Source organism: Strix aluco, chromosome 9 (assembly GCF_031877795.1).
Source record: "Strix aluco isolate bStrAlu1 chromosome 9, bStrAlu1.hap1, whole genome shotgun sequence".
Classification (NCBI taxonomy): domain Eukaryota; kingdom Metazoa; phylum Chordata; class Aves; order Strigiformes; family Strigidae; genus Strix; species Strix aluco.
Genome location: NC_133939.1, coordinates 4,589,862 through 4,604,995, shown reverse-complemented (window position 1 = coordinate 4,604,995; position 15,134 = coordinate 4,589,862). Strand labels below are relative to the sequence as shown.

General features: G+C 44.9%; 1 protein-coding gene across 4 annotated transcripts in view; it reads right to left on the bottom strand.

The window, feature by feature from the left end:
• Positions 1 to 2,524: 2,524 nt before the first annotated feature.
• PPP2R3A (protein phosphatase 2 regulatory subunit B''alpha) overlaps positions 2,525 to 15,134 on the bottom strand; it is a 62,783-nt gene continuing 50,173 nt past the window's right edge. For all 4 annotated transcript variants that reach the window (XM_074833493.1, XM_074833490.1, XM_074833492.1 and 1 more), the window contains 4 exons: positions 14,752 to 14,927; positions 14,138 to 14,256; positions 12,375 to 12,481; positions 2,525 to 8,037 (listed from right to left, as the gene is read on the bottom strand). In XM_074833493.1, the coding sequence (XP_074689594.1) occupies positions 7,941 to 8,037; positions 12,375 to 12,481; positions 14,138 to 14,256; positions 14,752 to 14,927 (499 nt within the window). In that variant the 3' untranslated portion in view covers positions 2,525 to 7,940. The remainder of the gene's footprint in view (positions 8,038 to 12,374; positions 12,482 to 14,137; positions 14,257 to 14,751; positions 14,928 to 15,134) is intronic.

The window sequence follows — 15,134 nt, the reverse complement described above, 5'->3', positions numbered from 1 at the left end:
CGTGACCTACTAATGTAAATCTGTTTATTAGTCCACTACGTGTAAGAAAAGTAGCCAAACCAGAGTCTGATTTAAGGGGAGTAAACTGCACAGCATGGGTTGTTTCTGAATGCTTTTGCAGAGCTGTTAAGTTTTGCTGAGATTGTTGATGGTACATTTATTAGGACTTTTCATTAAATTAAATACATAGTACCTTTGCTCCAGAAATGTGGGAGTACTTGGCATCTTTACTACTATCTCACTGCTGCATTAAATATGGTACCAAAAGTCGGAGAATTTAGGTCAAGTGTGTTTTGGAACCGTTGACAGGAGAGCCCTGATCGTTAATGTAAAATTGCAAATGGTAGATTCAGGTTGTTTCTAAAAACATTTCCTTTTATGCTGCCACGTTCTTGAAATGTATATTAAAATTCAAATTGATTTAATAAATGTTAGTTTTCTAATTCTATTTTGCAACTGCTAAGGGCATCAGTGTGGCATATGTTGAACTTACTGTCTAAATACTACTTAGTCTGTTGATGACTAATTCTGTAATTGTTTAAATTAGGGTTGGCTTGGTTTGGTTTTCTTAACCTCCTGGCTAGTTGTTCTCAAATACGCTGAGCAGTGGAAAGGATCGTAATGCTGCTGAAAATAATTGCAGTGGTTCTAGTTTGAAAAGCGTGAGTTTCCGTTTTACAGCAACGTGAGCAGCGTCCTGTGCCGGGCCGGCTGTGCTCAGAGGGAGTCCCGGGGAGCCCCCGGCGGGGAGCCGGCGCGAGGATCGGGGCAGCTCCAGCTTCGCCCGGGCGCTCCTCTGGCTGTGCCCTGGATCTGGGGAGCTGTTCTCGGCCATAGCCCAGAGGAATCTGCTGCTTGGGGATTTTTTTCACGTAGGAAGTGTGTGGTATTTCAGCTTTCTTCCCAAGCCTCTTGAAGATGGTGATTGACTTCCAAACTTTATTAAAATCCTGCAATTTGTAGAGCCGCATCAGAAGGAACAAGCAGCAGTCTATCGAATGTTTTGCTGTGGGAGTCTTCCTGCCTGAAAACATGCTGCAAGGATGGAGAGAACAGAGCTCCTCTGGAAGGGCTTCTGCTCGTGTGTAGTGGTACCAAATCCCTCTAGTGCTTTTGGCCGTCCACACCTGCACGTGGGGAAGATGCTCTGTCAAGAAAGAGAAGAATCTAAACTTTCCTTTTGAGGGGAAAGGCTCTTTCCACGTATCGTCCATCAGTGAAATCACTGGCTGGGATGAAATCCCAGCGGGAGGAGGGACAGGGAAGCCAAACTGGAAATGAGCCCTTGGCTTGGGTTGCCCTCGCCGCTCTTGGAGCGGTTTGTCCGCGCAGGTGACGGTCTCGCCCTCTGGCTCGCGTGACCCTGCGCTGTAGGGCCTGCGAGCAGTGGGGTCACAACAGACCCTGCTTTGCCTCCAACTCCCCGCAGCCGTTCCTGTGCGTGCACACGAGTTTTAAAACCCCATCGCAAAGGCGGGAGGCAGGTACCAGATGGCTTCTGGCACACCTGCTTCCATCTGTGTCATCGTTACATCTGAGAGGCTGCCCCCCTGCAAGCACCGCGGAATTCTGTGCTGTTAGGAAAAAAAAAAAAATGGAGAGTTGCAGGGTACCAGCAGTCTGAAATAAAACCTGAAAAGCCTGATTTCTAGGGCAGGTACTTCTGGCGCAGCAAGGAGCTGCTTGTTCGATGAAACTCTGATGGACTTTCAAGAAAAAGATCATATACATGTGGCACAGGAATCGTGCAAATATTCTGGCACGAATCAGAATAAAAGCATCCACCCCCCCATTTTTTTTACATATTTAATTTTTATACAAATTATAAAAAACCCTTTGATTGCTAGCTAACTTTCTGAGAAGTGAAATAATAAAAAAGCAGCTTTTTATGTTAGAATCATTCCAAGTATGTGGCGCGGCTGGTGATATCCCCTCTGAAAGGTATAGAATACCATTTAAAGTAGTACTGATGATGTCGCAAGCACATCTTTGGTCTTAACTATTTAATTTTTCAAATTGAAGTGCCGCTGGTATTTTAAAGAAACCCAGAGGTCCCCACCAATAAGCAGCTGTACTGTCCAGATCTAGGCACACAGGGAAGGCTGACCCGTCAGTCTCACAGATGAAGTACTACGATAATGCAGTGATTCTGCTTGAGCATTTGCATATAATGAAATTAGAAAAGGCATTGCTTTTTCTCTTTTTTTGTTATTCTTCATTCCTCTTGCAGAAGATCGGGAGACGTCCCTTTTGTCGGGACAGGTTAAGGTGAGGGAGCCTGGCGTTTTGGTAAGTCAGCACGGGGACAGTGCTCTCTGTTGAGGATGAAGATGTGAGGAAGGTAAGTGGTCGGATTGCTTGTTTTCCCCAGTATTTTTGAGAAGAAAGCCTGGAATTTTGGCTTTGGCAGGCTTGCTGACAGGTGACTGGGTGGCATGAGCTTAGCAGCAGCAGGGAAAGCAATTTTGGGACAGCAGCTGGAGATGAAGTGAACAATAACACTACCCCACCACTATGAGACAGGTTTGACTTTTTAAATTCAAAAATCCTTTATTTGCCAAAAGAGAAGAAAATACAAAGTAAAAATACAAAGATAAAACCATGCCAGCACAAAATGTCTCCAAACTACTTTTACAAAGTATGAGAATCTTTATTGTTAAATACTCAGTTTCTAAAACCATCACCCAGTGATACAGAGGAAAGACGAGAACACAAGGGTCAGCACTGTTTCTGTGTGTTTCTTACAGTAGCTCCTGCTCTTCACTGAGGTTCCTTTTGGAGTGCATAGGCCTAAGACACTGCGATGTAGAAACACCATACTCCAAAAATGCTCACCATTAGCATGACACTTTTCTTGGCCTTTCAGGCGTATTTTGTTTTAATAACTAAGCGCAGTACCTTGGTTTGAGTATCTCGAGCCGGCTTTCTTAAATCCTTAGTTCAGGTGAGCAGGAAGGTTGTCCGCAGCGTTTTCTGTAAACCTGAGACTGGAATTTCTTTCTCGCTCCCATGTCCGTTTTGCAACACTGCCGCTTGGTGGCAGCGCGGCAGAAGGGGCTGGGCAGGGCCTGCGCTTGGCGGACCGGTGAAAACCCTTAAGGCAGCAATTGCTACTGAGGTTTTAGAAGAAGAAAAAAGAAAAAAATCGAGCTAGTACCATTCCAGCAGTAATTGCATGTGGTTGTATCGAGCCATATCTCCAATCTTAGTACTGCAGAGAGAGAATATTTGTGAATATAAAAATAAAAAGCAAGGGTTTTGTAAAGACACAGGACTTCTTTTTGCTAGACAAAAGCAGACTAGAGAGAACACATAAACACAAATGTATTTTTTCATCATGCAAAACTGAATTTTACTCACTTTTCTGACTACTGGTAAGGAAAAAGGAATCCAGCTCGTAACAGACTTCAGTGTGAGCTGGATTTGCAATGCAGAAGGCATGATCTGTCTTTAAGGGTATGCAACATCTAAAGTGGCATTGACAGTTGGAGACGGGAGGCAAAGTCAGAGTGAACTGGACTCTGACAAGTTTTGTGTGGTGATTCTTGGTTTTGCTTCATTCTAGAGAGCTCGCTGACCTCTGAAGCTGGTGTGTGTTGCAGCAGAGGAGGTTCTGGTGTCCGTGTTCACAAACATCCCTGTCTTACATTTTGACTAGCCAGAAAGAAAAGCTACGAATAGAACAGGAGTTCCCAAATTTACCTTGCTTACATACTGCAGGTTTAGCAACCTTCCATCCAGAGCAGCTGTGGGCAGGGCTAAGGCACAAATGGGCGTAGAATACCTCCTTTACTAATTCATCTGTGGCTGCTGAATTATGGTTATCTTCAATTGTATTAGTGAGAGAGAATGGATTTTTACTCCTAGAGTAAAGAATATAAATCACTCCACGTTTTGCACTGAGATCAAGCTGGGAGTGGCTTCTGTAGCTTGTCCTTATACTTACATTTGAGGCAAAACATTTGCTGTTGTCTTTTTTTTTCCCTTTGATTAGACTGTTGTGCTGAACTACTAGAAAGCATAAGTTGGGTTTGGAGTCACTTCGTCATAGCAGCAGTGAACCTCTGTAGAAGTGAGGGCCTTGGGTTTGCGGGTCAAAGGGCTCAGCAGACCAGCTACAAGCTTCTGGCTCAATTTACTGAAGATAAACCTTGAAAAGACAACCTAGTAAGTGGTGATTTTTACCAGGCTCTGGATACTGACTTCTTCAGCCCTGCGGAGAAGGACTTGGGGGTATTAGTGGATGGAAAAACTGACTGTGAGCCAGCAATGTGCACTCACAGCCCAGAAAGCCAACTGTGTGCTGGGCTGCATCCAGAGCAGTGTGGCCAGCAGGGCGAGGGGGGGATTCTCCACTTCTACTCTGCCCTCCTGAGACCCCCCTGCAGTGCTGTGTCCAGCTCTGGGGGCACCAATGGCAGAAGGACACGGACCTGCTCAAGTGGGTCCAGAGGAGGCCACAAAGATGCTCAGGGGCTGGAGCACCTCCCCTGTGAGGACAGGCTGAGAGAGTTGGGGTGTTCAGCTGGAGAAGAGAAGGCTCCAGGGAGACCTTAGAGTGACCTCCCAGTACTGAAAGGGGCTACAGGAAAGGTGGGGAGGGACTCTTGATCAGGGGTGTAGGGATAAGACGAGGGGTAACGGTTTTAAACTGACAGAGGGGAGATTTAGATTAGATATAAGGAAGAAATTCTTCCCTGTGAGGGTGGTGAGACACTGACACAGGTTGCCCAGAGAAGCTGTGGCTGCCCCCTCCCTGGAAGGGTTCAAGGCCAGGTTGGACGGGGCTTTGGGCAACCTGGGCTAGTGGACGGTGTCCCTGCCCATGGCAGGGGGGTGGGACTAGAGGATCTTTAAGGTCCCAGCCCACAAACCATTCTGTAATTCTGTGATTCCTCAAAAAAAGGCACCAGTTCAGGCAGACTGGTGTGGTGTGAGGTGCAAGTCTGAATTGATTTGATGGGCTGAGTTAAAGCCCCTGAGCAAAAGACGTATGAGGAGGGAGATGAACAATCCTGAAGTGGTGGGTGAATAGAGAGAGCAGGAACAGAAGGAGGCTCAAGGTACGCCCTAGCAAGGAAAGAAATGCCAAACCAAAGAGCAATGCAACGAGAGTTGCTGGAGGACCAGCTCTTCAGAGCCCATCACGAGCTGCATCTGCATCCCAACATCTGCTGCTTGAGAACAGGGTGTCACTTGCTCAACTGGTGAGTCCTTGAGTCCTTCATCTAACTCCCTCCTTGTGTGAAAAAGAAATTGTGCATTCCCGGACTATCCATCCTTCCTGGAAGAGGATGTTGCTCTGAACTCCCATGAGGAGGGGGAGGAGGAATAGTATGTGGAGAGGTTGTAGAATCACCACCTGTGGATATTTTTCAAAACTCAGCTAGATGAGGTCCTGAGAACTTGCTCTAACTTTGAAGCTGGCCTGTCTTTGAGCAAGGAGGTGGACTGGAGACCTATGGAAGTCCCTTCCAACCTGAATTACTCTGTACAGCACTAGGAGAACTTCTTTTCTTTGAGGTGCAAGGGCTATCCCAGGTTAAAACCTTTAAGAGACTAGTCTGCTAGTCTGGAATGAGGCTTTACGTAATTGGCAAACTGGACATTCCCATACTGCTGCAATGCTGAAGTAACATGAAGCTTCAATCTCAGCCTAGAATGGGGTCAGGGTGTTCTTGTTCCTCTGAGGAATCTTTGCCTTTGGAGAGATGTAAAATTTTACCAAGTCAAGAGTAAAAGGCCACTCTGGACCTAGACAGTGAAGAAAAGCACTGGACAGCTTTGCCTATGTTCTGTCTGCTAAAAAGTGGAGAGCTGGTTTCAGTTAGTGGTTGTGCGACTGCCATCCTGTGTCTGTGTCTGCAGTCATTTCCTAGCTGCTTCTGCATTTGGGCCTCTGTGGAATCATCCCCAGTAAAGCTTTTCCCCTCAAGGTTTTATCGTGATGATGGAGATGCGATTCAAACACCCTGGTGCTGAACAGAGCCACTCTTGTGTGCTTGTTGCATTCAAAGAGGCTTATCCTGGTTGGGTAAGAGTGCTCCCTGCTTACAGCCTTTATTACGGCCTGGAAGTTACCTTGCAGTGCCTTTTCTAATAACCTGGCCATCCAGAAGTTTCCCAAATAAATCCAGGATCCTGGGGGGTGTATATGCATCTGGATAAAAATAGCAGCTTTGTTCAAGAAAAAACAGATCTCCAAGCTCAGGACAACTGAAAACTTCCTCTCTTTCAGAGTCTGATCCTGAGGAGAGAGTTACTAACCTCAACAAGGCAGCAGTACCTCCCACCCGGGCACTGGGAGGCAGGCGTTACGCTTCGAAGGCTCCTGGAAAAGGTGAAGCTGCATTGTAGTGATCAGCCAATTACTTATTTGGTTATTAACACCCAGAGGTATCATCCAGGGATTACTGTTCCCTTGTGCTAGTATCTGTATGTGCACAATGCACCAGGGTAATCGTGTGCATGTGTACACACGAGGTATCTGTTAACTGGAGGGGCTCTGCCTGTGGTGCAGGCAAGGAGGTGCCTGCTTGGAGGGCTGATCCTGGCGCTGGCCATGGCCTCGGGGTGTTCTGGCAGGGATTCACGCAGGGATGTCCCCAGGAGGCACGGCCTGATATGCTGACACTGAGCTGAGAGGAAATCCAGCATATACATACCAACCAAGCGTTACATATTTGGGCACAATTACGATAGTTGAAATAAAATATGACAGCTGAAACCTGTCCCAAGCTGGAGAAGGTAAGTACCAGATCTATTTGTGTATCTCTGATGGCCAAAATTGAGGACTGGTAAGATGTATGTTGTAATTGCCTCCGTGCTGAATCACAGACAGCTACTCCTTGGCAAGGAGGAACAGCTCCAGCAGCAGACTCTGTGCTAGTACCAGAGCCACCAGTTGCGATTCTATGGGGAAAGCCAGTTTAATTTTGCACTTAAAGCAAGAATTCATTAGTGACAGTGTTTCCTCTCTGAGATGGGCCTACTTCATGGCTGGGAAATAAATTTTTGGCAATATTACAGACTAATTCCTTTACCAGTTAAAGGATCCCTCTGGTAACAAATTTAGCACACTAGGTTAGGATTGGGTTTTTTTCTTCATCATCTCAGCTTCCAGGTTAGCAACACAAGAGAGGAGAACACAGGGAATGGACGGAACTGGTGCACACAAGACACAGCAGTTTCAATGCACCAGCTGAACAGCTTATGTCTCTTTTTTGTAAACATGCTAGAAAATACTTCCTACAGAGATAGAACACTAGCCTGAGGAAGATCTTCTTATGCACAGGAGCATATGTAGAAATTTTAACTATCTCTCAAATTCTTAGAGAAACATTGTATCATGTAGTGCTTTAACTGTCCATAGAGTCATACAAGTAAAATATGTCCAGTATCAACTGTAAGAGCGTGTGGTTTAAAGCACAAAAGGAGACTTCACTCTCCCCACGTGCAGGCATGTTGCCTTGATTTCCAGGACACTAAGAAAAAAACCCAGAACTGTGTTTTAAAAGATTTCTAGACATACATTTAAATTAAGTTAATTTGGCAGCTCTGCTGTCACTCCTGGTATAAAGTCAAGGGGACAGAATGGCACTGACTGAGAAATGACCACTGTAGATGTTGCATGCAGTTGTTACAGTTCATCTTTAGATGCTGGCATTTATTGCACATCTGGGGACATAACAGAATCTATATATAAATGAAACAAGGTGCAATCACCATTTTTAATGAGCGTGCACAGTAACACGTTGTAAAAAGCCTTTTTATAGAAATTACCTTATTGCAATTACACAGGAAGAGAAAAAGGGTTCTCAAGTTACAGTGTACAAAATAAAGCACATTGCTCCAATGACGGATTTAAGAAAAATCCCTAAATGTCTTGGGACTGAATTCTATCCAGTTTGAAAGATAATGATTAAATGTCTTCCATTTCTCTATGCTGAGAGATCTGAGATAACTAGTTTGTCTGACTTGTCTCCAGTTTCAGAGGGAGATAAGACTTCATCTGTGTCATAGTCTTCTTCAAATGATCTGCAAAGATAAAAGGTATGTCTTTAAAAGCTGTATTTTGGTGAAAGTGTTTTCAGGTAAGTTATTTCAGTGGCTACTAAAACAGCTGACTAAAATATAGTAGCATGCAAGATGTTAACCTCGAGGAGGATATTTATAAGGCATTGAAAACACTGCGGTAGTAATCAGTATTCTGAGAGCTGACATGACTTTGTGCTCCCATCCATCCTCATTTGTAATTTCCAGAATAACTCTTCACTGGTGTTCAGCATTATAAAATTTGAATCCAGTTTCAGTAACAATTGTCAGTATCTCACAGTAGCCTTAATAGTTCAGTGTAGAGATAAAGTCGTCCAGCCGCACACACATCCAGGCCCTAGAGGAGATTTGGCTTGCTCAGACCTGCTCAGAAACACCTGGTTTCCAAAGCCTCTTCCGGCTTAGGATATGTTTTGACATCCACAGAAGAACAATTGTGGCCATGCTGTCATGTTCCTCTCTCACTTGGTTTGAAGTTTAATATCCAGGTCTTAGCATTTATGGCCCGAGGAGGTTTGGCTGTGACTTCTCAGCTCCAGCCAGTTGCACTATTCGGGCAGGTTGGGTTCTGTGCTCTGCAGCAGAGGGTATTGCTCTGGGGCTCTCATCCCATTCCTATTCCTGAGAAGTGACTTTTTTTAAGATGTTTTCCCTCCAGTCTCAGCACACTACAGGTTAGTTTCTCAGGCCTCCCAAGAAATTCACATTTTTTCTTTTGTTCTGAAAGCAATACTGCTTATGAAGGCAATGCTGCAGCAGGTGTTCCAATGGTGAGCACAGGAATAGCTCTGTTTGTTTGGTGGTAAACTGTGCTGCAAGAAGGTTAGCTCCTTTGATACCCCAGCATGAATGGTGCCAAGAAAGAACTGTCTATCGCTTCTTGTGCTGTTTTTCCCTTCCCTAACCCCTATGCAGGCACAGCAAATCCTTGGGAGCCTGTCAGCGTGGATGTCCTGCAGTGGGGAGGATCCCAAGCTATAGTCTGGTGATCCCTATGGGAAGAAGAGAGGAACAGCACAGAGATCTTCTCTTCCATAAAGAAAAGCACCTGCTTAGTAATTCTGCCACCTTCTGGATCCTCGCATAAGTGGGAGAAGGGAAACAATGGTCTGGATCCTCCACCAGTAACTGTTCTGATCAGGCGTGCAAGGTTGTGAAGAAGTGCACAACATGCACACTTTGTGCTCAAGCGGGAGCTGTGGGGAGCCTGCACGGCCCTGCCCTCCCGGCATTCCCCACCTGGGAACAGCCCCTGCCTCTTCGTACGTGCCTCAGTTTCTCTGATGGCTCCTTGGTCTAAGATGATGCAGCTGAGGAAAACTTTTTATTTCTATTTGAATGCTGTTCTTAGTAATGTTCCTTTTGCATCCTCTTTTCCTTCAATTTTACCAACTGCAATTAGCTTTCTTCCTTTTTTCCCTACACATGGAATGTGATTTCTTTCCTGTATTGTTTATCTTGCACATTCACCAGCACTTGGAGCTCCTTTATAATTTTTTTTCTGGACTAAACCTTCTTGCGTCTGCTTCAAAAGGGGCTTCCCCACAGTCCTTTCCCCTCTAAGTTCTTTTCCACTTCACGTTTTTGCTCCTTAAGGCTCAACAGTGCCTGCCTTTCCCGTCTTGGAAAAAACGCTTTCCACTTTTATGTCTAGGAAGCATCCAAGGGACAGCTCTTCCACGAGATTAGCACTAAAGATAATCACCCACTCTACTTCCAGGACAGTTTCAAAACTTCACAGTCCCATAAATACACATATGGGCACATGTAGATTAAACGCCCATTCCTCAAGACTCAACCGTGGCAACTCTAGCTTGTTCAGAGAAGGCAAATGACTCCAGGAAATTCTTTGTCCTTCCTTCTGACATACACACATTTTGTCACTGGGTGGTTCAGCGATATACTTCTTCCCCCTTTTGCTTCCCTGTGCTGCTGGGTTCATTAAAGTGAGCGACTGAGCCATCAGCCGACTTGAGGGAGACAAGAAAAAATGGTTTAAGCTGCCTAAAGCAACATCGTCTGATCCTGTGTCTTTGTCCCACCTTGAGCAGGATTGCTCTGCATTGTGCCCTTGCTCCTTGTTGCTCAGATGAAGGGGATTCTTTCCTATCAGCAGCTAATAAAAGATGGCCTCTTCCTCTTTATTTCCCTTCCTGTGGAGAAAGGTTTCTTTCCATGAAGGAACCTGTGGCTTCCATGTACATCAGCTGGCTGAAACTGGTTTCTGGAACAGTGAACAAAGCAGTGCCCACTTCTGCCAGGCGGGCCATTGCCTGGACTGCAGGAAAGGATTTCTGCAAAACCAAGGCTTATATCTGCATTAAGAGCTTGTGTTGGTCAGATTCAACTATTGATTCTGCCTTCAAACACCACTCTGTGTATACATTCACCAGGGAACAGACTCTCTTCGTTAAATCTCATTCACAGATGTATAAAGCAGAGCATGGCTTAAGCTTCCAGGAAAACATGATGCTTCATTGCTGTCTTGAGCAAGATGACACCTTTCTCATCTTATTTTTGGTGACTGTAGCTCAATAGAATCACAGCATCCTTGAAGTCACTCCGAATATCCACTGTCTCGATGAGATTCCTCTTCAGGAGCAGTGCTCCCTCAAGGGCAAGCCTGCAGACAGCCGCTGACTGCCTTCAGAAACCTTTCATCCAGAGAAGCTACAGACAGGGCTCACTCACAAATGTGGTACACACTTACCAATTAATCTGTGACTGCTCAATGATGCTTATTTGCAAATGTATTAAGACAACAAATACCAGATTTCAGATTCCACCAGCTAACTTAGACAAAAATCTTCCAGTCTCTCAGAGAGCTCATAAATTGTCTTGGTTTTGTCCCCACTCCCTGGTTCTGTCATCCTCAGAGGACAGCAGAAACAACGTATGTGCAAAAACTCAATGCCTGTTTCTGGCAAATTTGTCTGGGCATCCAGCTCTTTGTTTTTCTTTTTCCCCTTCCTTTTTTCCTGCGTGGTCTGTTGCTATGCTCCACAAATGAGATCTAATCCTGCTGCCATGACTACAGAGCTTTTCAGGGGCTCTTAAAAGCAAGCAGCAAGGTTGCTGACATGCTCTTTACAGGAAGACACAGAGCTGTTTCAGACAGACTTCAAAAATCTGACATCACCTGCCACTTTCCCTCTGTTTGTGGTGAGTTCGGGGATTCATGGTCCTGCAAAGCTTTTATGGCAGACTCCTATTTCTTTTCTCTGCTGAGGATACAGGTGTTGCAAAGCAGCTGAAGGAAATACAGCAATTTTATCTTCCATCCTGTGTTACCTCATCTTCCATTGTGAAGGCCACAAAAAGGCAAGGCAGCTTAAAGGAGAGGAGGGAACAGCCCATAGCTGTTTGGATGCACATCACAGGGGGAGAGGGAAACATAGCTCTCAATAGCTTTGCAAATCTCTGTGGCTAATTAGTAGGTGCTACTGTTATCCCAAGCCATTTCCAGTGTGGGAAGTTTTGAAAATTATGCAATCCTCTCAGTACTCTTACTTTAAGGGTTCTGCAAATACTGTTCAAGAACGGATGAAATCTTGAATCATGCAAGATTAACATGGGGTAAGCATTCTTTGGATGTTTGTTATATTAACCTGGAAACTTACAGACAAATAGTCTTAAGAGGATACTAACACAGACACAAATCTAAAAGATAATTATACTGAGTCTCTGTTAGGAGCCTCTGCAGGAAGCCCTTGCACACAGAGAGGTTCTGGAGCTGCTCTGCCTAAATTCATTGACTGTGAGGATAGCTGGAGTGTCTGTCTGTAATTTTATAGAAGGCTGCAAGAATGAGTGTAGGTATTGCAGAAACCAACAGTGTTTTAAAGAAAAAGTCTCAGCAAACTTTGAAAATGAATGAAAACACTGAAACACATCTTAGGAATAGCACAAACTAATAGGCATAAAGTTTGGCAGAAAGGAAAATTATTTGACTCAAGAAAGTCTCCGCTAAGTATAAATTTAACAGAGCTACAGCTTCTAATCTATGATAGTGTGACATGGTCAATAAACGGCCAAGACCAGCAAAAGTCATTTGATCTCTTTGTATGGTTGCCAAAAGAAAAAGGCTTTGTCCTTTTTCACAGCTCCCTTCGTCACTGCAGCGTGTGTAGCTGATTCAAAGGGCTGCCCACAAAGAAGCCCACGGTGACAAAGACACCAAGACTGCCTTTTGGAGCAACTGTTTCAGGCTTCACATGCTCCAGTGTTGAGTCCAAATGCTAAGTTCACTAACCCACTACCTTCTACTAAACCTCAGCTGGAGCCGTGTGTCCCCAGGGCAGCGCAGTGCCTACGCTTACCCTTCTTGGAGCTGTTCGTTCCCAGACTCCTCAGCCACAAGAATCTCGTACTCTTCAGCAGCGTATCTGTCCCAGTCAGAGGGTTCAGGGCCATCATTTTCAATGTCCTAAAGAGACCAGACAGTCAAGCACACTATGTCCATACCTCTCCACAGCTGTTGACAACAGGTCTAAACACGTGAAGCAGCAATTCTAGGAATAGTAAGCAACTGTACAGAAACAGCTAGTCAAAAGTTGCCTTAACTGAAAGATTCACAATTATCTTAAACTATTTTAACATCTGCACATAAATGACTAAAAAAAAATACATCCCTTAAAGCTCAGTGTGTGACCTGATCTACCAACCGAGCCTGCTTCATTTCAGAAATGATGAACATTAATAATTGCACATTTTCTTTGCTCTAGCTCAGCAAGCTCTGCATCTGTGTGCTTTGTAATTGGTTAAAGAACTTAGTGATTTAAAATCTTTAATTAAATGTTAATTGCAACTGATCTTTTGAGGAACTCTTCAGAGTTTGCTAAATTTGGGCAAGTTTGAGAGAGGTTACAGAATAATATCCTCGTAAACATTTGGCCCTCTGCCATTTACTGTAAAATGGGGAAAATAAGTTTTCCCCCCTGGTCCCACTTGACTGCTCTTACGATGATCCAGTTTAAACAAACAAACAAACAAATAGGGTGGTTCTGGCTTGGGATATATTTAAGCCTTGAATCATGGAACCACAAAGTTCCTCTTACTTATGTGGGAACAGCTGGGAGGGAACCAGAGTTGGTTTTGGCATCCCCTCCGCTTTAGTGTACTTTGACCAGATAAGAGGCTTCTGGCAGACAGTCACATCTAGCTGTGGTCACATCTGATTTCACTGGATACGCAAGGGGAGCCAGAAGTAGGGACTTTATACCAACAGCTGACAAAACTCAAGTCTCATCCCACAGTTAGTGGTGAGCAACAACTGCAAAATACAAAAGCCACAATCTCCTCCTGTATTTTCTCTGCTTAGGAAGAGAGGATGATGAAGACAGCACAGCCAGGCTGGTAATGAGGCACAATCTGCAACATCCAAACCTTCCATCTACTCTGCCACATATGTGGCCTGATCACGGAGCTGGCACCTCATCTGCCTCGGCCCCTGTCTGTCTCTTTGGTTCTGTTTAGGCTATGGGAAAACTGACAGTGCAGTTTTAAGGATCAGACTCCAACCCAGATGTTTAACAGATCTTCACAATGTAGCTGACTTAATTATGACTGCAGCTTGTAGGGAATGGAAGGAGACAAATGGGATCTCAAGTTCTGAATCTCACAGCTCCTTTCTAAACTAGGCAAAGCAGGTTCCCTTCTAGTGCAGCTCAGCCCCTGCTTTCAGCCTGCTGAGTCAGTGCAACTCAGCAGGCTCCAGTCATTCTCTAGAATCACACACTGCACTGCCAGTGCTGGTGTCGTGGGATCAGTGATGGCAACCAAATCATAAAATAGCAGTATAACTTGTATTGGAAGAGACCCAGGAGACCTCTAGTCCCATGCTCTGCTGAAATCTGGGTTTGCTATGAGATCTGATCAGGGGGCTCAAGGCTTTGTCCAGTCACATCTTGAAAACCTCCAAGAACAGAAGGTGCACATCCTCTCCGGGCAACCTGTTCCAGTGCTTAACTGGCCTACTTGTGAAAAAAGCTTCCTTATATTCAGTTGGATTTTCCCTCCATCCAGTAGCATTCCAAAGATGGGTTTGAGAAGGCCTGTATTTAGCAATAACGGTGATTGATACCTTTTGCACTGCAAAGGGATCCCTCTGTTCATTGTCCAGATATTTCTCTAAATTGAAGAAGGTGTTGTAGAACACATGAGCCATTCTGCACCTCTTCAGGTCTCGCAGGGTTACTCTTCCTACAGAAAAAACCCACATTACTGTGCTTAGTGAGAGACTGGACCTGTCCCTTGTCAGTCTTATCGAAGTTTTCATTGTACCACCAGTATGCTACAGTATTACAAAATTTCTTCCCAAGTCAGTCAAGGATTTTAAAACTATTCAATAAATGGGTAAGTTTAGGAGGCTTAAATGTCACATACACATGGAGATCTTTCACATTGATGTGACATATGAAAGAATGTGAATGGGGATGGTCCAGTTTCATAATCTAGACTATCAGCACATCCCACAGCTGGAATATACAAGATTTGTTGCTCCAGTTCCAGCAAGTTCATTCACAAGGTCTCCTGGTTTAGTATTTCAGACCTCCTGTTGCATATGGCACAATAGCCACTGTTCAGACTTCAACCTTGTGCAGCAATTTCAGCCCCTATAGACGGGTTTCACAGTGACATTACTTTCTCAGTCCACCATAGATCAGAGGATGGAAACTCCCATGGAACAGGACTTACCTTCCCTCTCTGGCTTAACGAGATCAAGCATCTGACACAGCAAGTCATGAAATGGCAGTGGTTCTATGCCCATCACTTCCATCCGCTCACATTGCTCCTCATAAAAGTACTCCAGTTCATACATGGAGAGCACTCCATCCCCATCCAGGTCCATGCACCGAAACCAGTACTCAATGCTAGGAGAAAGAGACAGGACTAGTGAAAGCGCAGCACTGTACTAGGGAATCTATACGGCAGAGATTGCAGCAATGCACGTTCCCCTTCCCCCATCCTCTAATGCTCTTCTGCCCAAAGGCTGGCATAAAACCAGGGATGAAAACACCCACTGGGAAGGATCAGGGCACAGGCCAATGCTCAAGAGTGCCTCCTGTTAGTCTCCTAGG